Source organism: Accipiter gentilis, chromosome 3, assembly GCF_929443795.1.
Source record: "Accipiter gentilis chromosome 3, bAccGen1.1, whole genome shotgun sequence".
Classification (NCBI taxonomy): domain Eukaryota; kingdom Metazoa; phylum Chordata; class Aves; order Accipitriformes; family Accipitridae; genus Astur; species Astur gentilis.
In genome coordinates, this window is record NC_064882.1 from 48,583,337 (window position 1) to 48,604,500 (window position 21,164).

General features: G+C 69.3%; 1 protein-coding gene across 3 annotated transcripts; it reads left to right on the forward strand.

Annotated features, from left to right (window-relative positions):
* Positions 1 to 1,482: 1,482 nt before the first annotated feature.
* EBF4 (EBF family member 4) lies at positions 1,483 to 20,916 on the forward strand. Of its 3 annotated transcripts, XM_049831217.1 has the most exons (18): positions 1,483 to 1,756; positions 2,607 to 2,722; positions 7,781 to 7,937; positions 8,194 to 8,257; positions 8,325 to 8,380; positions 8,989 to 9,062; positions 9,896 to 9,964; positions 14,278 to 14,359; positions 15,488 to 15,605; positions 16,570 to 16,703; positions 16,792 to 16,918; positions 17,827 to 17,915; positions 18,484 to 18,549; positions 19,088 to 19,265; positions 19,343 to 19,525; positions 20,088 to 20,291; positions 20,602 to 20,677; positions 20,800 to 20,916. In XM_049831217.1, exons 1-17 carry the CDS (start codon positions 1,496 to 1,498, stop codon positions 20,670 to 20,672), a joined length of 2,049 nt encoding a protein of 682 aa, XP_049687174.1. In that variant the 5' UTR covers positions 1,483 to 1,495; the 3' UTR covers positions 20,673 to 20,677; positions 20,800 to 20,916. The 3 variants fall into 3 exon arrangements, with proteins under 3 accessions (XP_049687174.1, XP_049687191.1, XP_049687182.1); XM_049831234.1 differs by lacking the exons at positions 1,483 to 1,756; positions 20,800 to 20,916 and having other exon boundaries at positions 2,510 to 2,722; positions 16,822 to 16,918; positions 20,602 to 20,791; XM_049831225.1 differs by lacking the exons at positions 1,483 to 1,756; positions 20,800 to 20,916 and having other exon boundaries at positions 2,511 to 2,722; positions 16,573 to 16,703; positions 20,602 to 20,791.
* The last annotated feature ends 248 nt before the right edge of the window (positions 20,917 to 21,164 follow it).

Here is a 21,164-nt window from a genome sequence, read left to right on the forward strand (position 1 = left end):
TGGACAGATGGAGGCTGGGATGGAGAGGGGCATGGACGGGTGGATGCTGGGATGGACGGGCACATGGATAAATGCACACCAGTTTCTGCAGGACCCATCGCGGCCCTGCCAGCCCTCAGGAGGCTCCGGGTGACAGCTGGGGCTGCTGGGGGGGGCTCGGCCCCTGCTGCTGAGCCCCGTGGAGGGGGGGGTCTGTCTGCAGAGCCCCTTGCAGGTGCTGCGGCAGCCCCAGGGCTGCGTGGCTGGAGGGAAAAGGGCGCAGCGTGGAGCTGCATCGGGGGACAGGCTGCAGAGCCCCTGCACGGCGTGCGAGCGAGAGGGCAGCGCACGGGGGACACTGCCCGTGGTGAGGGGCTGGCCGGGGGTCCCTGCGTGCCACCCTTGCCAGCTCTGCCCGCAGCCTGGCTGCCTGGGCACAAACGTGCCCTCTCCTACAGCAAGGGAGAGCCGGAGCCGATCAGGGTTTGGGATTCCCAGCCCCTTCGGCTGCCGGAGGCCTCTGCTCCCCCAGGACCCCCCCCTTGCCTCCCCCGGGCTGGCAGCGCTGGCTCCCCAGTGGAGGATCAAGCAAAGCCCCGACTCCTCAGCATCCTTTGGGGCCTTTCCCCACGGGCGAGGGACCGCTGGGGAATGTCCACACACCCCCCCGGGGCACCCAGCCAGCACCACTGGGTCCTGGGGACACCCAGGAGGAGCTGGGATGGGTGCTGCCCGCTGCCCCCCCAGCCCAGCAGCGATGCAGGGACTGGAGGCAGCCGTACAGGGCTGGCAGCCCCTTCCCTGCCTGTCCCCTGCCTGTCCCCTGCCTGGCAGGGCTGCACAGAAGGGAGGCGATGGGGACGTGTCCCCTTCGTCGTGACGCTGCTGTGGGGACGGTGATGTGGGGGGCTGAGACCCCACTGGCCGTGCCCCAGAGAGGGTCAGTGGGGTTTAAGTGGGGCGCTGGGGGCGATTTTGGGGGTCACCCTGGGGCGTCTCCGGAGCGCAGGGGGTCCCGTGTGGGGCGTCTCAAGGGGCCTGGTTAGTCACGCTGGGGCTTGGGGGGGGCGCTTGGTGGCTCTTTGGGGTCACTCCGAGATTTCTGAGGGGCTCGGCAGGGGTCAGTGCGGGGGACCCTGGCGCTGCGGGAGCCCCCGGCCCCCCCCGGCGCCCGCCTGGGGGTCTCTCCCGAGCATCTCGGGGGACGCGGCGGGGTCTCCTCCGGGGTCCCCCCCCGGGGTCTCTCGGGTCGGGAGGCGCGCCGGTCGCCCCGGGGGGGGGGACGGGACGGACCGCAGGGGCTCTCCGCTCCGGCCCCGTGCGGGGTGTCCCTGTCCCCGCCGCCCCCCCCCCATCCCTCCCTCCCCCGGCGCGGCCGGTGCGGCGCTGGCCGCGGAGCCCCTCCGCCGGCGCGGGGAGGGACCGCTCCTCCCCGGAATGATGTCAGCCTGCCCGGCCACGGCCCCCGCCTCCCCCGGCGGCTCCGGCCCTGCCTCCCCGGGGAGGCGGCGGCGGCATGGCCCGGGCCGGCGGGGCGGCGGCGGGGCCGCGGCGGCGGGTGCTGGTGCTGATGGTGCTGGTGGCCGCGGCGGGGCGGCGGGGCCGGGGAACGGGGAGGCGGCGGGGAGGCGGCCCCCCCGGACCCCCGACGCCCCCCGGCCCCCCCGCCCGCCCGCTCCTGCTGCTGCTGCCGCTGCCGCCGCTGCCGCCGCCGCCGCCGCCGCCGCCGCCCCCCCGCGCCGCGCCCGCCGCCGCCGCCGCCGCTGCCGCCCGCCCGGTAACGAGCCGCCGCCGCCGCCCGCCCGCCCCCGCCCCATCCCGGGCCGAGCCTGCCCCCTCCCGCGCCCCTCTCCGGCCTCCTCCCCCCTCCATCCCTCCACTCCTCCTCCCAGCCTTCCTCCATCCCTCCCTCCACTCCTCCTCTGCCTCCCTCCACCCCTCCCTCCGGTCCTCTCAGCCTTCCTCCATCCCTCCCTCCAGGGCTCCTCTGCCTCCCTCCATCCCTCCCTCCAGTCCTCTGAGCCTTCCTCCACCCCTCCCTCCACTCCTCCTCTGCCTCCATCCCTCCCTCCAGTCCTCTGAGCCTTCCTCCACCCCTCCCTCCACTCCTCCTCTGCCTCCCTCTATCCCTCCCTCCTCCCACTCCTCCTCTGCCTTCCCCATCCCTCCCTCCGCTCCTCTAAGCCTTCCCCATCCCTCCCTCCGCTCCCCTAAGCCTCCCTCCATCCCTCCCTCCACTCCTCCTCTGCCTCCCTCCATCCCTCCCTCCGCTCCCCTAAGCCTTCCTCCATCCCTCCCTCCACTCCTCCCCTGCCTTCCCCATCCCTCCCCGCTCCCCCCCCCGCCGCCCCCCGCCCCTTCCCCTCCCGGTCCCCGCACTTGCCTGCTGGCCGCCTCCGTCTCCAACTTCTCCGGCCCTGCCTCCGCCTGCCTCCGCCTCCCGCCTCCCCCCGAGCCTCCCCCCGAGCCTCCCCCCCGCTCCCGCCCGGCCACCCGCCGCAGATGCCGCTTCCCCGGCGGCCGGGACGGCGGCCCCCGGCACCTGCCCGGCTCTGAGCTCCGCTGCCGGGCCCGGGGCAGGAAAGTTGGGGGGCTGCCGTTGAGCCCCTGCCATGTTCTCCATGCAGGAGGCTCTGCCCCGGGGGGGGCTGCCCATGAAGGAAGAGCCGCTGACCGCCGGGCTGCCCTCCGTCCGCTGGCTGCAGGGCACCGGCATCCTGGACGCCAGCACGGCGGCACAGAGGTAAGGGGCTCCGCGGGTATCCCGGGCTCCACGGGCATCCCGGGTGCAGTGGGCATCTCGGGTGCTGTGGGTATGCTGGGCTCCGTGGGTATCTCGGGCTCTAGGAGCATCCCAGGTGCTGCGGGCATCCCGGGCACTGCAGGCATCCCGGGCACTGCAGGCATCCCAGGCTGCATGGGCATCCCGGGCTCCGCAGGCATGCCAGGTGCTGCAGGCATCCCGGGTGCTGCAGGCATCCCAGGCTCCATGGGCACCCCGCACTCCGTGGGCATCCCAGGTGCTGCAGGCATCCTGGGCACCACAGGCGTCCCAGGCACTGTGGGCATCCCAGGCATCCTGGGCGCCACAAGCATCCCAGGTACCACAGGCTCCACAGGCATCCTGGGTGCTGTGACCGTCCCGCGTGCTGTGACCATCCCAGGTGCTGTGGGCATCCTGGGCACGATGGGCGTCCTGGGTGTCGTGGGCATCCCAGGCGCCCTGCACACCCTGGGCACGCTGGGGACCCCACATCCTCAGCACCCTGGGATCCCTGGGCAGCCTGGATGCCTTGGGCATCCCAGGTGCCTCGTGCCCACCGGGTACTTCAGGCGCTCCAGGTGCCTCACATGCCCTGGGCTCCTTGGGCCTCAGGGTAACCCCTACGCCTGGGTACCTTGGGTGTCCTGGGGGCCCCCACGGACTTCGGCACCCCCGGGTTCCTGGGGCATCCCAAGCCCCCTGGCATTCCGTGCATGCCAGGCCTGTTGCCCTGTGTTGGGAGGGCCAGTGGGTGCTGGCAGCAGGGCAGGAGCAACTGCCGGAGCTGCAAGGGGCTTGTGCCGTGCCGTGCCATGCCGTGCATCCACCGGGGCCGGGACCTGCACCCCGAGCCGCGGCTCTGCTGGGAAAAGCTGTGAGAGCGAGGGCAGGGCTGGCAGTGGTGCCATCCCTGTCTCCCGGGCAGGGCTGGCAGCATCAGCTGGGGCGAGGAACCACTGCAGCCGCTCAGGCAGCCTGCATCGCCGGGCGCGCTGTGCCACAGCCCGATGCCCTCCCGTGTCCTGGCTGGCCCCATCCCCTGCCCTCGCCGGGGGGCTCAGGGCTCTGCGTACCCCATCCGCTGCCCTCCTGGGAGACTCTGTGCACCCTGGTCCCCTGCTCTCTCTCCACCTTGTGCCCAGAGGGGTCCCAGCGGCAGCTGGGGGACACCTTCACCCCTGCCCCCAGCACCCCAGCTCCTGCTGTACCCCCTGTGTGTGCCATGGGGTTCGGGGGGTCGGTAAGGGGGGGCTGTGCTTGGAGCGTGCTGCGGCTTTGTCCAGGGGTGACAGGAGATGCCCCACGGCACGGAGGAGCGAGGGCACCCTGGCCAGCTTGCCCACTGCCTCCCTGGGGTGCCCCACGCCCTCGGCCAGGGACAAGGGGCTTGAGAGTCTGGGGAGGGGGGGGGGGCGTCTCCCCTTTGCATGGGGCCCCAGCAAAGCGGGACATCCCCAGGACTTCCAGCACCGACCCGCTCCGTGGACGACATCACCCGGTTGTGTGCACCGTCCCCGAGCTCGGGGTCCCCAGCTGCGGTGTCAGCCCTGCTGCTGGCTCTCTGCCGGGGACCATGATTGCGCCGGAGGCTGCACCCTGCGGCTGAAGCCCTGGGGGCTCCCCGGGGTCCCCCCCAAAGCCACTGCGTTTGCAGATACTCTGAGGATGCTTGAAAACTGCAGCAATCCCCCCGGCAAAGCCACCCCAGCCCCATCCCAGTGCAGCCACCGGCGGGGGGTGACAGCTACCACCGCGGCCCAGCCTGGAGCCCCCAGAGAGCAGCTGGACCAAGGGTCCCACCCGGCCCCAGGGAGCTGGGGGGGGGGCAGTGCCAGGGCAGGGGGCTGCGGTGTCCGAGCCGGGGCGCAGGGAGGTGCTGGCCTTGCTGCTGCGCACCCAGAAACTTCCCTGTGTCCCAGAGAGGGGCTGCGAGAAAGAGGGGTGAAATCCGTCCCACTCACCCCCGGCCCCAGCTCTGGCAGTGCAGGGGGGCGCACACAGGGCTGGGACCACCGCTGCAGCTCCGGCAGTGATGCTGCCCGGTGGCAGGGACGTGGCTGGCCGTGTGCCGATGGGGTCCTGCGTGCCATGTGCCCGGTGCACGAGGATGGGGTTCACAGACCCCCTGCCCACCCCTGCCCCTGCCGAGCCGGGTGCTGGGCAGCCTGTGGTGCCCTCCAGGTCCCCCTCCTCCCTGTCCCACCGTGGTGCCTGGCAGCTGAGCAAGTGCCACACATGCCGACAGTGTCACGCGTGTGGACATGCTCCTAGGGTGCTCATCACCTCCAGACCCAGCCTGCCTCCACCCCGCGTCCCTCTCAGACCCCTGGCAGGGGGGCACACGCAGGCACCCACAAAGACCCCCCACTCCCGTGGGACTCCGTGGCCACCGCGGGGTCCCCGGGCGATGCCAGCTGCACCCACGGCTGCAGCCCCTGCGGGCAGAGGGGCTGCCCCAGGCGTGCCGAGGGGAGGGCAGGGGGGCTGGAGCCCCCGGGGCAAGGCAGAGAGGGGCTGTGGGCCATGGGGTGAGCCCACCCGGGGTCTCGGCTTCCCGGGTGGGGTCTGGCACTCCCCCCTCTGCCCCCCATTTGGCGGAGCCGCCCGGGGAGCCGTGACTGCGTAATTGCGTGGTGCCCCGGGTGCCTGGCGGCTCCGCCAAGGGAAGATGCTGCTTTACTGTAAGAGACGTTCGCTGGGCTCTGCTAGGAAATGCTCTGATTGCCTTTAATAATTAATGGCAACCAGGCTCGGCTCTCAGAACGCCGGGGTCTCGGCAGAGCTGGGAGCGGAGATGCAGCCATTACCTGCCCGGGCTGGCGGCTCCATCACCCCCCCACCCCCCCAGCACTTTAGGGCCAAAGCTTTGGGGGAGCGGAGGGGAATGGGGGAGCCGGGCGGGCGCTGGCTCGCTGCGGCCGCCCTGCCGGCACCGTGCCACCTTCCCATCAGCTGGCAGCCCCGTGGCCAGGTTCCAGCGCGGCAGGGCCGGGGATGCTACTGGGGGACAGAGGGGTCCCCGCAGCACCGGGGGTCCCCGTCCCTCGGGGAGCTGAGTGGCGTGCCGACTGGGCGCACTGGGTTGGGGTCCCGGTGGGGTCAGCACCCCACGCTGCAGGGCCAGATGCCATGGGGATGGGCCCTGTGGGCAAACCCATCGGCACTGGTTGCAGCCTTGGGTAGGGGACGAGGGCCACCCACTGGGTGTGCCAGGACACGGCCACCAGCAGTGCCCAGGGACACAGGTGTGCACATGTTTGTCCGCACATGTGTGCCCAGACACGTGTGTTGGCCATGCACACAGGCACCCGTGTGCCAGCCAGGCGTTGCCAGGCACATGCCCCGGCGTTTGCCGACTGGGGACGTTTTGGCTCCCCGGCGATCAGCTTAACGAGCTTTCTCCTCCGTCACGGAGACTTGTCTCCAGAGAAGCGTCCCTGAGGTTTTCAGGATCTGGGCTTCACACTTGGCCTCAGCTGTTGCCCACAGCTGGGGTCGGGGCTGGGGCTGAAGGCGATGCCAGGGGTTAATTAAAGCCCAAGGACCATGATTAAAGGAGGCAAGGGTGCCTGGGGGGCCTCCCCCCACCCTGTGCTGGTTCTGCCCCAGGCTCCTGGGACCGGCCACAGAAGCAGGTCGCTGGTAAAAGAGCTGAACCCCATTTTCTTCTCTTGTTTGGAGAGGATGCTGGTGGCTGTGGCTTGTGTGGGACCCTGGGAGATGTCCCTGTGTCCCCACATCCCTGAGCATCCAGCGATGCCCCTGGGAGCAGAGATTGGCCCTGGGCAGTGCCAGCCCATGGGAGCAGCACTGGGGGGAGCGGAATGGGGGGGCTTGGCTGTGCAGGAGCAAAGGACCCCCACAGCTGGGACAGCCCCCCTGGCGGGGTGTAAGCAAGGGGTCCCGTGGGGCTGGGGGCTCTGCAGGGACAGGGCTCAGGGACCCGCTCCATCCTCCAGCTGTGGGTGGAGGGGTGGCCCCCCCTCCACGTGCCCTGTCCCCGGCTAAATTAGGGCCCAGTGGGGGTCAGGGTTCTGGGGGTCCTGCTCCTCACCCATGCATTGTGTCTCTGCACCCCAGGGCTCCTCTCCTCGACAGCCCCCCTGGCGGGGTGCTGCGGGCAGGGGGCTGGGTGTGACCCCCCATTCCTGCGGTGGCCGTGTCCTTCCATGGCCGGGGGTGGTGGTGGAGGGACCCCTGCAGTGGGCACCCCCTCGGGCTGGCAGTGGGGGGAAGTTGCACCCAGCCCATCACCCCCCCCAAACTGTGTCCCCAGGTGGGCTCCTGGGAGCAGGGCTGGGGGTGCTGGGTCACGCCCCTGCGTGTTTGTGCATGTGTGTCCCCCCCTTATTTCCACCCCAGTGCTGACCCCTGCCCAGGCTCTGGCCAGTGGGGTCCGCAGGGTGCTGCCGGGCACGGTGGGGGTGGATCTGGGGGCTGTGGGGTCCTGCTCCATGCTGGGGGGGACTGGAAGGTCCATGGGATCCTGCCCCACACGGGGTGGGGGGTGCTGCAAGGTCCCTGCGGTCCCTGTGGGGTGCAAGGGCTGTCCCCAGCACAGCGTGGGAACTGGCTCCGGCAGCTGAAGCCCCCCCCGCAAGGTTGGCGCGGGGGGGAGCCAAACCCACCCCCCCCGCCTCCCTCGTCGCCCGATGTGTTTTTAATCACGAAAGAGGGGAACTTTTTACATCCGCATGTTTATCTTGGCCCCCTCGCCTCGCTGGCTGCCGCGCTGGGGGCTGGTCCGGCTCCCGCGGCCCCCCACGCCGCCGCCGCCACCGCGCTGGCTCCTGCAGCACCGACGGTGACACCGGTTGGGGACAGGGACGGCACGGGCTTGTCGTGGCCACGGGGCAGCGTGGGGGTCCTGGCTGCTCCCCCCATCCACCCTGGGGGAGTTTGGCAGCTCCCACCGAGCCTGTCCCCTGGCAATGGGGACCCCTGAGGAGGGGGTGCTGGAGGTCCCGGGGAGGGGGTGCTGAGGGTCCCGGCAGCCACCCCCTGCTCACCGCACCCCCCTGCTCCTTCTGCCGACAGTGGGGTGGGCCTGGCCCGAGCCCACTTTGAGAAGCAGCCCCCCTCCAACCTGCGGAAATCCAATTTCTTCCACTTCGTCCTGGCCATGTATGACCGGCAGGGCCAGCCTGTGGAGATCGAGCGCACCTCCTTCATCGACTTCGTGGAGAAGGAGCGGGTGAGACCCCCCGGCGCTGGGGTTTTGGTGGGGATGGGGTTGTGGTGGGGATGTGGGTCACTCCACCGGGCAATCCCCCTGCTCTTGGAGGGGTGCAGGAGCCTGCGCTGCAGAGGCTGAGACCTCTCTCAAACTCATCGCACATGTGAGGAGTTACCAGAGCGGCTCCACAGCCCTGGGCCCGGCCGGGGCTGCCGGAGGGCTGCACCGAGGGGGGACCATGATGTCCCCCCCCCATCCAACCGCCTTCCCCCAGGAGCAGAACGGCGAGAAAACCAACAATGGGATCCACTACCGGCTCCAGCTGCTGTACAGCAACGGTGGGTGCCGGGGCGGGGGGGCTGGCGGGGGTGCGGGCAGGGCTGACCCCCTCCCCTTTCGCCGCAGGGCTCCGGACTGAGCAGGACCTCTACGTCCGCCTCATCGACTCCATGTCCAAGCAGGTAACGGCGTGGGGCTGGCGGCTTGGCCGGGCCGGCAGTCCCCGACCCCATCGGCCACTGAGCTCCCAGGGCCACCTGCACACGCGTGTGCACACGTGGGCGTGCCTGGCGGGCACGTCTGTGCGTGTGCATGCAGCTGTGCAGAGCAGGCACATCTGTACGCATGTGCGCACACATGGGCGTGCAAGGCAGGCACGTCTGTAAGTGCACACGCATGCGGGGGGTTGTAAGGCCAGGCAGCCGTATGCGCACACCCAGGTGCGCAGAGTGGGCACACGTGTGCTTGCACACCCCTCCACGTGCACAAACACGCGTCTGTGCACCGGCACGAAGGCAGGCGTGCCGTGCGGTGTGGGCACATACAGCTGTGCACATGCAGCCATGCACGCGCGCGTGCGTGGGCACAAACTCGGAGGTGTGCACGGCTCCCCGCCCGGTCCCTCTCCCACCCACTGCTCCCACCCCGGCTGCCATCGGGGTCCCCCAGCCTGGCTGGGGTCACCCAGGGAGGGTCCGTGTTTCGGGGACAGGCTGGAGCGGTGGCAGGGGACGGGCAGGGTGCCAGGCGGCGGTGGCACCCCCCCTGCGCGCTCTCTTCCTCCCCCCAGGCCATCATCTACGAAGGTCAGGACAAGAACCCAGAGATGTGCCGGGTCCTCCTCACCCACGAGATCATGTGCAGGTAGGCGGGGGTCCCGTGGGTGTCCTGGTGGTGGGGGTCCAGCGGGGGTCCCACGGGTATCCGGCAGCACCAGGGGTGCCGTGTTGGGCAGGCGGGCAGCTGCCTGCCCCAGCTGCCTGCTGCCAGCGCGGGGTCCCCCGTGCCCCATTAGCGCCGCTCTTGTTTACCACCCTCGCGCTCGGTGTTTGTGCAAATTAACACTCCGTGCCAGCGCGGCTAATTGATCTCCAGGAGCCACGCTAACGATGCCAGGGCCGGGGGGCCCCCCCTCCCCGCTGCACTCCCCAGGGCCGGCACCGCCACGTTTGTTGGCCAGCAGCGGCACGAGCCTGGCGCTGCCGTGTCCCCCGTGGGTGAGGTGGAGCCCCCGAGGGATGGTGTGGGGCTGGGGCACCCCTGGTTCAGAGCCCCCCCTTGGCTCACCAAGCATTTCCCAGGGCTGGGGTGCACCCTGAGCCCCAGAGAACCCCAAATCGGAGCCCAGCCCCATGATGCAGGGTGGTGGGGTGGATAAGGGGGGGTACCCCAGGTGTGCCCTCTCTGCCACGGCCCCCCGTGCCCTGGCATCACATGGCCGATGTCCCTGTCCTGGGGTCCGTCCAACCCCCCAGCCCAGCACCCTGGGCCCTTGTGCGGCACCCGCCTGTCCCCCTGGCACCGCTGTGGGGCAGGACCCCCGTACTCCACAGTGCAGGGCTGGGCAATGCTGGGGGGGTACATGGGTGGGAAATGGGGCTTTGGCGGGTTTTCCCCTGGGGGTTGGGGGGTGTGGGGCTGGCCTCGGCCTCCCCCCGGCTCCCCTCACACCGGCTCCTCTCCCCGGCCGTGCCCAGCCGCTGCTGCGACAAGAAGAGCTGCGGAAACCGCAACGAGACCCCCTCTGACCCCGTCATCATCGACAGGTACCGGGGACCCCGGGCGCGGGGCCCCCCCCCGCGCCTCGCTGGGGCTGGGGGGCGGGTGGCAGCGGTGGGGGGGTCCCCTGAGGCGCTGGGCTGGGGAGTCTCCTGGGCTGGGGACCGGGTGCGAGCACTGGCCTCGTTAGAGCTAATGAGCTGGGGGACCAGCATGTGGGGGCTGGGAGGGCCCACGGTTCCCCCCACCCCGGGTCTGGCTTGCTGCGGTGGCTGCCGGCCCCGTGCCGGGCTGCGGTGACAGCCAGCCGTGACAGATGGGGAAAGTGCCGTTTGCCATCAGCGCGGCACTTCCGATGTGCATCAAACAAATAAATAATACAGGCGGCATCCAGCCACTTCGGCGAGCGACGGGGAACGCGTGGCGGCCCCTCTCCCGCGCCGGGGCCACGTGCTCCAGGGACACCCCAGTGCCGCACGGTGTTCCCAGCCGTGTGCCCCCCGGCACGGGCCGGCCACGTGCCCCACGGTGAGGGGTGCACCCATCCTCCCCGCCGGGATGGGACAGAGCAGGAGCAGAAAGGCCAGCCTGGCACAGGCAGCACTTGCTGGTGTGTGCACGGACACCGCGTCCTCCTGGCTCTGGGGCAGGCGTCTGTCTGTCTGTCTGTCTGTCTGCAGCCCTGTCCCTCTGCCCTCCCTGGACAGATTGTATGCACCCCACCTCCCTCCATCCACACAGCCTTCTCTCCGTGCCTCCCTCTGTCCATTACCCATCCCTCTGTCCCTCCATCCGTCTCTCCTTCCATCCGTCCCCCATTCTTCTCCGTCCATCCATCCATCCACCCGTTCCTTCCTCCCTCCTTTCTCCTCTCCCTCCCTCTCACCAGCCCTTGAGCTGTTCCTCCCTCCATCCCACAGCATCCCCATCGTGTCCCCATCCCTCTGTCCCCGTGCGGCTCCGGGCACGGTGGCACCACCCTGGTGACACCAAGCGAAGCCCAGGCTCTTCAAGGTTGCTGAGGGGTTTTAGGGACCCCCAGCTCGCTCTGCAGGGCTCGGTCACCTCGTCACTGGGGCCGGGGGGGGGCAAAGCACCTCACCCTGCTTGCAAGCACGGTCCCTTGATCCCGGGGGGGAGGGTGTCCCCGTGAGCAGCTTCCCCCTGCGCTGAGTCCCCACGGCACCCGAGGGTGCCTGGGTCCCTGGGGGACAAGGGCTGGCACAGATCCTGCTCCCGCACACCCTGGCCCTGGCCCCCGCACCCTGGAGTGACGCCGGCCCCGCTGCGGCAGGTCCCCCGACCCTCAGCCTCCCTCCCACCCCGCCAGCGCCAGCCAGCTGTGCCCCCCCCCCCGCCCCCGGCCAGCTGTGCCCCGGCCAGCTGTGGGGATCGCGGCCCCCGGAACTCCAGCACGGCCGTGGGATGCAGCTGCCGCGGCTCAGCCAAGACAAACCTCCTGGTAATGACGTCCCCGTGTCCCACCGTCCCCTCAGCCGCCTCGTCCCGCAGGCGTCCCGGGTGCTGCACCCACGCTGGTGCTTTTGGGGTGCGTGGGGGGTGCCCTGTGACCCCCCCCGTGCTGGAGGCTGGGGCTGATCCCAGCCCCGGGTGCCTGCGGGATGGGGGTGTTCCCCCCCAAGGCAAGTCTCCCCCGAGGCCACCCCAGCCCCCTGCTCCCCAGGGACCCCTCGGGGCCGTGCCCCAAGGAGGTGACATCCCCGGGCCGGTGGCATCCCCATCCCCTTCCCTCGTCTGTGCTGAGGGGAGCCGGGGGGGGGGGGGGCTTCCCCAGTGCCCCCGCGTCCTCCTCCTTTGTCCCCAGGGCCCTCGGGGGTCACCCGGGGCCAGGCGGGTCCCCAGCCCGCCGCCCGCTCCCCCCCGCCCCCCCCAGCCCCGCTCCCCAGCCCGACGCCCAGCCCCACTGGTTTAGAGAGCCAGATAAGTGCCCTATCAACATGTTAATCAAATTACTTAGGAGCTAAAATTGACGCTTTTCATTAATTATACAAGATTATTCTAATTGCAAATTCAAATTTATGCGCTCGGAACAGAAGGTGTTCGGCAGCAGCGCCGGGAATTTGCATATTAAATGGGGAGCGCTGTGCATTAGGGATGCTAATGCATGCACAGCGCCTGTATTTTTAACTCCCGGGCCCATATGCGCGGCTGCCGCTCAGGGGGGACGAGGCCGACCTGGGGTTCAGCATTATCCCCCCCCTCAGCAGCGCAGAGCCGGGGCCGGGGGGCTGGGGGGGGCGGGGGGGTCACCCCCCAGCCCCATGCCGCCCTTGTCAATCTCCTGGCGGGGGGGGGGGGGAGGTGTTTTCCTGCCGTTTTCCAGCTCCTTCCTTCCCCTGATTACCACCTGCCAGGCGGCGGGTGATGGGGGGACACGGGGGGGTCCCCCTCTTCCTGCCCTTGCCCAGGAAAACCGTCCCCCGTGGGCAGCATCCCGGCAGCGGCGGTGTGGGAGCCCCTCTCTGCCTGCCCCGGCGCTGGCCGATGGCAGGAGCCTCTGGGCAGGGGGCACGGTCTTGGGGTGCCCTCTCTGCTCAGGGTGCCCAGAGTCCCCTGGGGGGGCCGCAATGGCCCCAGGGGCTGATGTCCCCCTGGCCTGTGCCCACCCGGGATGGGGCTGAAGGGAGTTTGGGGCCAGGGAGGCTGTGCCCGCTGCCGTGTCCCTGTCCCTGCATCACAGGGGGTCCAGGGGTCTCGGGTGCTGCACCGTGTCCCGGGGCACCCGTGTGTCCCCCCCCACAGCCTCCACCAGCAGCTAATGGGGCCGTGGGAACCTTCTAGCTGGGCACCTGCGTCCCCTGCCGACCCTCCTGTCCCCTATGTCCCCCTCGCCAGCCCCACTGCAGTGCTTGGGGAGGTGGCTGGGGGGCCATAGCGGGGGGCTGAGGTGGGGTCCTGGGGTGGGATACCAAGGCAGGGTGCTGGAGCGGGATGTCGGGGTAAGGTGCCAGAGTTGGATGCGCTGATGAGATGCCAGGACAGGCTGCTGAGATGGGATTGGCACTCTGGGATGGGGACAGGATGGCACACCAGGATAGGGACAGGAGGGCATGCTAGGATGGGGCAGGATGGCACACTGGGGTGGGGGCCAGATGACACACTGAGAAAGGGACAGGATGGCATTCTGGGATGGCGCAGGATGCCACGCTTGGATGGGGACAGGATGGCAAATTGGGATGGGGCAGGATGGCACAGTGGGGTGGGATAGGATGGCATGCTGGGAAGGGGATAAGGTGGCACATTGGGATGGGGATAGGATGGCACACTGGGATGGGACAGGATGGCACACTGGGATGGGACTTGATGGCACACTGGGGTGGAGCAGGAATGCACAGTGGCATGGGTCATGATGGCACACTGGGATGGGGACAGGATGCCATGCTGGGATGGGGACAGGATGCCATGCTGGGATTGGGACAGGATGGCACGCCGGGATGGGGACAGGATGGCATACCGGGATGCACCAGCCCCATGCAATGCCCAGGCCCTGCCGATGTGCTGCCTGCACGGGCAGGGCAGAGCCCAGGCACATTGGCAAGAGGGCCGGGAAATGCGCTGCCCCGTGTCAGGCCAATGGAGGGAGACGGCACAGAGGGACACGGTGGCTTGGCATGGCACACTGACCTGGTATAGCACAGTGCCCTGGCACGGTGCAGTGAGCTGGCACAGTGCGGTGAGCTGGCATGGTGCAGTAGCCTGGCATGGTGGGGTGACCTGGCACAGCTCAGGGACTTACTGTGTTGTGCTGAGTTGGCTCGGCAGTGACGCGGCACTGTGCGGTCACCGGGGCCGGGGCAGGGAGCTGGCACAGCGCGGTGAGCTGCCATGGCAAAGCCAGCTGGCACAGCGTGATGGCCGGGTGCGGTGCAAAGCCAATATATGTGTGTGTGCGCGCGCGTGTGCCGCGTGCAGGTTGCCCGTGCGCCCATGTGTGGCCACGTAGGGTGCCGGCGGCTGTGCCTGCCTTTGGCCGTGCACCGTGGGGTGGCCCACGGCTGGGACGGGACAGCAAGTTTGTCACCTCGGTGCCCAAAAGCACATGTGTGTGCAGGGGGACCCTGCGGTGGGGGTCCCGGGGAGCACGTCTGGCTGTGCCCCCAGGCGTGGGTCCGTGCATCCATGCACGCAGGATTGGGCACCGTGATCCCCATGCATGTGCAGCCGTGATACCGTGCGTGGGCAACTGTGATCCCTCACGCTCTCCTCCCGTCCCAGCCCCTAGGAACCAAGGGATGGCGTGGGGGGGAGTCATCAGGGAGTCCCTGGCACCGGGCCACCCCCCCCCCCCCCCCCCCGGTTTTGCCAGCACTGACCGCTGGGTTCTTTCCTTCCATCCCAGGTTTTTCCTCAAGTTTTTCCTCAAATGCAACCAAAACTGCCTGAAGAATGCGGGGAACCCCCGGGATATGCGGCGCTTCCAGGTAAGTACCAGGACCCCCTCCTCCTCCAAACCCTGCCCCGCACACTGGGACTGCAGGAGGGGACGGAGTTGGAGACCTCATATATTTTCCCAAAGGGGCCAAGGGGAATTAGGGACTCGATTCCCCATTCAGGGAGCCCATTCAGGGAATCGAGTCCCTAATTCCCCTCTCCCCCTTTGCAAATCCCAATTCCCCTCGATCCCTTTGCAAACCCCGATTCTCTTTGAACCCCTTTGCAAAACCCAATTCCCCTCGACCCCCTTTGCAAACCCCGATTCCCCTCGACCCCTTTGCAAACCCTAACTTGCAAACCCTAACTGCCCTTGAGCCCCTCTGCAGCCCCCGTGTCCCCTCACCCCCCGCACACTCCCCCCGTGTCCCCTGACTGCAGCCCAGCTCTCCCCGCAGCAGCTGGAGGTTCGGGAGCGGAGCAGAGGGGGGGTCCGGCCCGTCCCCCACCCAGCACGGGCGCCTTCATTAGGGCCTCTCGTAAAGATATGATAATTGTGACATTTTTACATGATTAACGACCTATCCAATTTGCATAGCGCCAAGCAGCTCCGGGAGAGCAGCCAAGTCCAGGCTGGAGGGGGGGAGCGGGGTGCAGGGGGGGGCACAGGGGATGGGCTGGGGTGTCCCCTGGGGTCCGGGGTCCCCCAGGCTGGTGACACGGTGACAGGCTGGTGCTGATGCCAGGGCAGTACCAGGGCCGGGGCCGGGGTCCTGTGGCGCTGCGTGTTGCACGGTTATGGGAGCACATGCATGCGGGCACATGTAGGTATGCATGCACACGCATGCACATGTATGCATGCATGTGTGCACACAAGTGCTCCTGCACGCACATACGTGTGGCACATGTACACATATGTGCACACAGGCGTGCACGACCATGCAGGTGCAGGTTTGCACATACGTGTCACCACCAAGGCACAGAGGGGCCAGAGGGCACCTGGGACAGTCCCAGGATGCTCAGGGGTGTAGGGGGACACTAGAGATGAGCAGCGGGGTGAGGATCCCACCGTGGGGTGACGTACCCATGGGGGGGGGGGAGGACCCTGTGGGGTCCCCGCAGGGAAGGGCATGCCAGCCCCCGTCCTCCGCGGTGGCCCTGAGCCGGCTGTCCCACAGGTGGTCGTGTCGACGACGGTGAACGTGGACGGCCACGTCCTGGCTGTGTCTGACAACATGTTTGTCCACAACAACTCCAAGCACGGGCGGCGGGCACGGCGCCTCGACCCCTCCGAAGGTGAGTCCCTGCCGAGGGCCCGGCGTGCCCACGCACACAGAGCACGTGCTCACGCACACGCGTGTGCCCTGCCCCGGCACGTGTGCACGGCCCTGTGGAGGGGCAGACAAGTGTCCCTGCCGGTGGGTGCTGCTCCTACCGTGGCATCCCCTGGCCCGGCTGTGCCAGAGCCCAGCCCCAGAGCCGTGTGTGCCCCACAGCGCCAGGGCAGCCCCATGGCCACGTGCACCCCACGATGCCAGGGCAGCCCCGTGGCCGTGCCTGCCCCACGGTGCTGGAGCAGCCCCAGAGGTTGTGTCCCCATGCCAGGACCCCCGAGGAGGGGATGCCTGTGCCCCAGCTCTGCCCCACACCGCTCAGAGGCTGCAGGTCCCCCAGCCCTGGCACAGCCCTGGGCAGCCCTGAAGGTGGGCACCCAGCGCCGTATTTATGCCTTGTACATCTGTCCGTCCGCCCAGCACACACACACGGCCTCTCCATCCGCCTGCCGTGCACCTGCGTTTTCTGTCTGTCCCTTCCTCCCTCTGTCCGTCCCGCACGTGCAGGCTGTCCTGCCCTCCTGGGTGCTCTGTCCATCCACTGTTCTGTCCATCCGTGCATCCGCCACGTCTGTCCGTGTCCCTCTGTCCACTGCATACGTGCCCCGTCCACCCGTCTGACCTATTTGCTCTCCGTCTGTCTGTCCTGTGCGTGCTCTTTCCACCGATCCACTCTCCATCCCCCCGTCCGTCCCCTGCATGTGCTCTCCCTCACCATCCCCATCCGTGTCCGTGCATCCGTGGCCACCCGTGTCTGTCGTCCCCCCGCCCTCGCCGCTGCCTGGTTCTCACTTTCTGCCTCTGCTCTCCCTCTCTGCCTTCTCTCCCCCAGCCTCGCACCCCCGGCCCCGACCCCGGCGTCCCCCGCTCCCGCCCCGCGTGCCCCCACACTCACTGCTGCCCTGTCTCTCCCCTCCCGCCCGAAGCAGCCACCCCCTGCATCAAAGCCATCAGCCCCAGCGAGGGCTGGACCACCGGAGGTGCCACCGTCATCGTCATCGGCGACAACTTCTTCGATGGGCTGCAGGTCGTCTTCGGCACCATGCTGGTGTGGAGTGAGGTAGGGGAGGGTGAAGGGGGGGTGGCGGGGGGGCTGGTGTGACACCCCCCCCCCCCCGCCATGGGTTGAGCCCCGTCTCGCCCCGCAGCTCATCACACCTCACGCCATCCGGGTGCAGACCCCTCCGCGGCACATCCCCGGCGTGGTGGAGGTGACGCTCTCCTACAAGTCCAAGCAGTTCTGCAAGGGTGCCCCGGGACGCTTCGTCTACACTGGTGAGGGGTGCAGAGCCCTGGGAAAGGCACACAGACCCCCAGGATGGTACCCAAGGGATCTCTGTGCCCGCTGCCCAGCCCTGGGGCTGCTGTCAGCCCCTGGGGACAGCCCTGCCCTGCCCCGGGACCCCCCCCATGGGTGGCTCTGCTGCAGGGTTAGAGTGAGGGGATGGGCAGGGTGCGAGGGGACGGGCGTAGGGCAAGGGTTTGGGGCAGGACAGGGTTGGGTTATGGGGCAGGGGGTAGAGTTAGGGGCAGGGTAGTGTTGTGACTGTGGGAGGACCTGCTGGTGGGGACAGGGTTGGGGGTAGGATTGGGGTGATGGAGTGAGGGTTATTGCAAACCACTACTGAAAACCCCAGGCAGCAAGCCCAGGGGCCCTGCGCACATGTACGGCATGAGTAGGGCCACGCACACGTGTGCGGCGTGAGCGGGGCCATGCACACGTGGGGTGTGGGTAGGGGATGATGCACATGTGGGGCGTGAGCAGGGCAGCGTGCACGGTGCGGTGGAGAATCGGTCCCACTGTGGTGGCCGTGTGCCGTGGCCTGTTGCCGCTGGCTCGGGCAGTCTGTCCTCACACCAGCTCCGTGCCGTGCTGCAGGTTGCCCTGGCTCCTGCCCTGCTCCAGCACTGTCCCGTCCCCCCGGGACCCCCGGCAGTGGGGCTGGCAGCTGGGGCTGTCGGACAGGGGTTTGGGAGAGGAAAGGGTGCAGGGGCTGTTGGCTCGGGTAGGGGACAGGGTGGACAGCTGGGGTGTCCCTGCCGGAGGTGGGGTTCCCCCCCCGCTACAACCCAGCTCGGCCCTTCGTCTCACGGTCTGTGCCTCAGTTTCCCCATGGGGCTGGGACAGGGGGAGACAGGGGGGCCCCGTGCACAGCAGCCGCTGAGCCCCTCTCTCTCGGCAGCGCTGAACGAGCCCACCATCGACTACGGGTTCCAGCGGCTGCAGAAGGTCATCCCCCGGCACCCCGGGGACCCCGAGCGCCTGCCCAAGGTAGGGACCCCCCCGCCTGGGGTTTGGCGGGGATGTCGTGCTCTGCCATGCTCGGTGACACCCACGGGTGCAGGGAAGGACACGCCATCACCCATGGGTGCTGGGCACCGCCTCACCCCAACCCAGGGGTCTTCCCTGGCAGTGCCAGAGGACCAAGGGACAGGGAGGGGGATGCAGAGCCCCTGTGCCCCCCCCCCCGCGCCGGCGCTGGGTGCAGCCTGCGGGCTGGCCAGGGTCCCTATCCCCCAGCTCCCGCTGTGTGTGGGGGTCCCTGTGTGCGGGGGTCCGTGCTGTTTGCCCCCCAACCCTGGCAGAGCCTGGGGAAGGGTGGGCCATGGGGGAGCCATGGGGGGACAAAATGGGCCCCCGCCCTGTGGGTCCGCTGTGGCAGCGCTGGGCTGGGGCTTTGGGCGTTGCACGGCAGGTCGGGGACATGCCAACGTGGGGACGTCACCAGTGTGGGGACGTGGTGAGGTGGCGGGACAGGGTGCCTGCATGTCCCCCATGTGCAAATGGGGCTGGGGCGGGGGTGCGGCCCCCCCTGAGCCCCATCCCGCTCCCTGCCCAGGAGGTCCTGCTGAAGCGGGCAGCCGACCTGGTGGAGGCTCTCTATGGGATGCCGCACAGCAACCAGGTACCGCGGCCCTCCCGCCCCTGTCCTGCCAAGCCCCCCCCCCCAGCTCATCCCCCCCTCCTGCCCCCAGCCCCCCACCCTGCCCTCTCGGCACGGTGTGCACCCCGAGCCCGCGACTCTGGAGCGGGGACGCAGGAGCTGGCCCCGGGCTCCCAGCCCCACATCTGGTTCACATCAGGATTCCTTGGGCGCTGAGTCAGCGCTGTGGGCCCCCCCCGAGCCCCCCACCTGCAGGGGAAGGGGAGCAGCCGGGTCAGGCTGCGGGGCTGGCGCCTCCAAAGCCGCCTTTGTTCCCACATCCTTCCCGGCCGGCGGCACGAGCTGGGGGATCGCGGTCCTCCCTGCCCCATCGCTGCCCGGCACAGCCCGGCTGGCGCCCTGGGGATGCTCGGGGCTGCGGGTGCCCCGGGAGGTGACACGAGCTTGGGCGGTCTCAGCTGCTCCACCACATTGCTGCCCAGCACAGCCCTGGGGTCACCCCAGGCTCTGCGTGCCATGGGGTGATGCCATCCCCGTGTCCCATCCATCCCCCCCCCAGGACATCATCCTGAAGCGAGCGGCGGACATTGCCGAGGCTCTCTACAGCGTCCCCCGCAACCCCAGCCAGCTCTCCTCGCTGGCCGGCACCCACGGCCCCGCCGGCATGATGGGGGTGAACTCCTTCGGCAGCCAGCTGGCCGTCAACATCGGCGACTCGCCACAGGGCACCGAGCAAGGTGGGCCGGGGGCCACGCCAGGCAGCGGGAGGGGGTCCCTGCCCGCCCCGTGCCACCCCAGCCCCTCTCGCCCGCAGGCTACTCCCGAAACACAGGCAGCGTCTCGCCGCGGGGCTACGTGCCCAGCTCCACGCCGCAGCAGAGCAGCTACAGCAGCACCGCCGGCATCAACGGCTATGGCAGCGGCACCATGGCCGGCCTGGGGGTGCCCGGCTCCCCCAGCTTCCTCAACGGCTCCACCGCCAACTCCCCCTACGCCAGTAAGTCAGTGCCCCTGGGTGTCTCTAAAGCCACGTGCCAGCCCCGGGGTGTCCCCAACACTCTGCACCAGCCTGGGGTGTCCTCAAAGCCATGCACCAACCTCAGGTATCCCCAAAACCATGCACCAGCAGCCCTGGGGCATCCCCAACGCCATGCACCAGCCCTGGAGTGTCCCCAATGCTGTGTACCAGCCTTGGGGTGTCCCCAACGCCATGCACCAGCCCCAGGGTGTCCCCAGTGCTATGCACCAGCCTTGGGGCATCCCCAATGCCATACACCAGCCCTGGAGTGTCCCCAACACCGTGCACCAGCCTTGGGGTGTCCCCAATGCCATGCACCAGCCCCGGGGTGTCCCCAATGCCGTGCACCAGCCCCGGGATGTCCCCAAAGCCAGTGGCGAAGCCAAGGGGGAGCGGGGACACAGCCGAGACAGCCTCAGTCCTAGCCCTGGCCCTTGCAAGCCGGGTCCCACGTGGCGTCACCGGGATGTGCTGGTATCCCGCCTGGGGAGCGATGCCCCGTCCCCAGCTCTGCCCGGCCTGAGTGGGTCTCTCCCCGCAGTCATGCCCGCCAGCCCCCCGCTCGGCGCCTCCTCCATCACCCTCCCGTCGGGCACCAACGCCTCCACCCCCACCGGGGTCTTCTCCTTCTCCCCCGTCAACATGATCTCGGCGGTGAAGCAGAAAAGCGCCTTCGCCCCCGTGGTGCGGCCGCAGACCTCCCCGCCGCCCGCCTGTGCCAGCACCAGCGGCAGCAGCCTGCAAGGTGAGCCCAGTGCGGGCAGGGCTGGCCTCGCCTGCCTGGGGGCTCCAAGCCCACCCCCAGGTCCCCCTTGCCCCACGGAGGGGGTCGGGGGTCCCGGTGGCACCGTGCCGAAGCAGGCTGCTTGCCTGCACCCCTGCCTGACTCCATGCCTCCTCCCTGCAGCCCGGGCATGGCTGAGGTTGCACCGCAGGGATGGGGGCACCGTGCCACCCTCGTCCCTGTCCCCCCCTCCCCGTGCCCACCGCTCACCCACCCCCCCGCCTCGGCTCACCCTCTCTGTCTGCCTCCCTCCCGCTCTCCCGCTGCCCAGACCCGGCTTTCGAGGACTCGGACAAGTTCCACACGCCTGCGCGGCCGCTCCAGGGACTGGCCTATTCCTAAGCACAGTAGGTCCTGGGATGCACGGGCTCCGGAACCCCCCATCCCGCTGGGACGGGCAGGGAGAGCAGGGCCAAGGAGGCCAGGGATCCCCCGCCCCGGCGTGCCCACCCCTCACCTTCCCTTGCAGCCGTGCCCGGCCACCTCGTGCCACCCACGGGAGCCGGGACGGTGCCGGAGCCGCGACATGGAGCAGGACTGAGTGTGGCCTCGCAGCCTGGTGGTACCGGCCCCTCCAACCCTCTCCCAGGGGCTCCCGTGGGGATCGGGGCGCACGGGGCTGTGGGACCCACCACCCCGCTGCCCTGCAGCCTCCCCAGCCCAGCCCCACGGAGCTCAGCCCCCTCGCAGGGGGGTGACCCTGGCCAGGACCGGCATCGGCGTGGCGTGGCGTGGCTAGGCTTGGCACGGTTCGGCTCGGCGGGCAGCCCCTCCTGGGGCCAGAGCCTTGGGGGGAGCCCCGGGAATGACCCAAACGCTGTGGGTTTAGCCTCA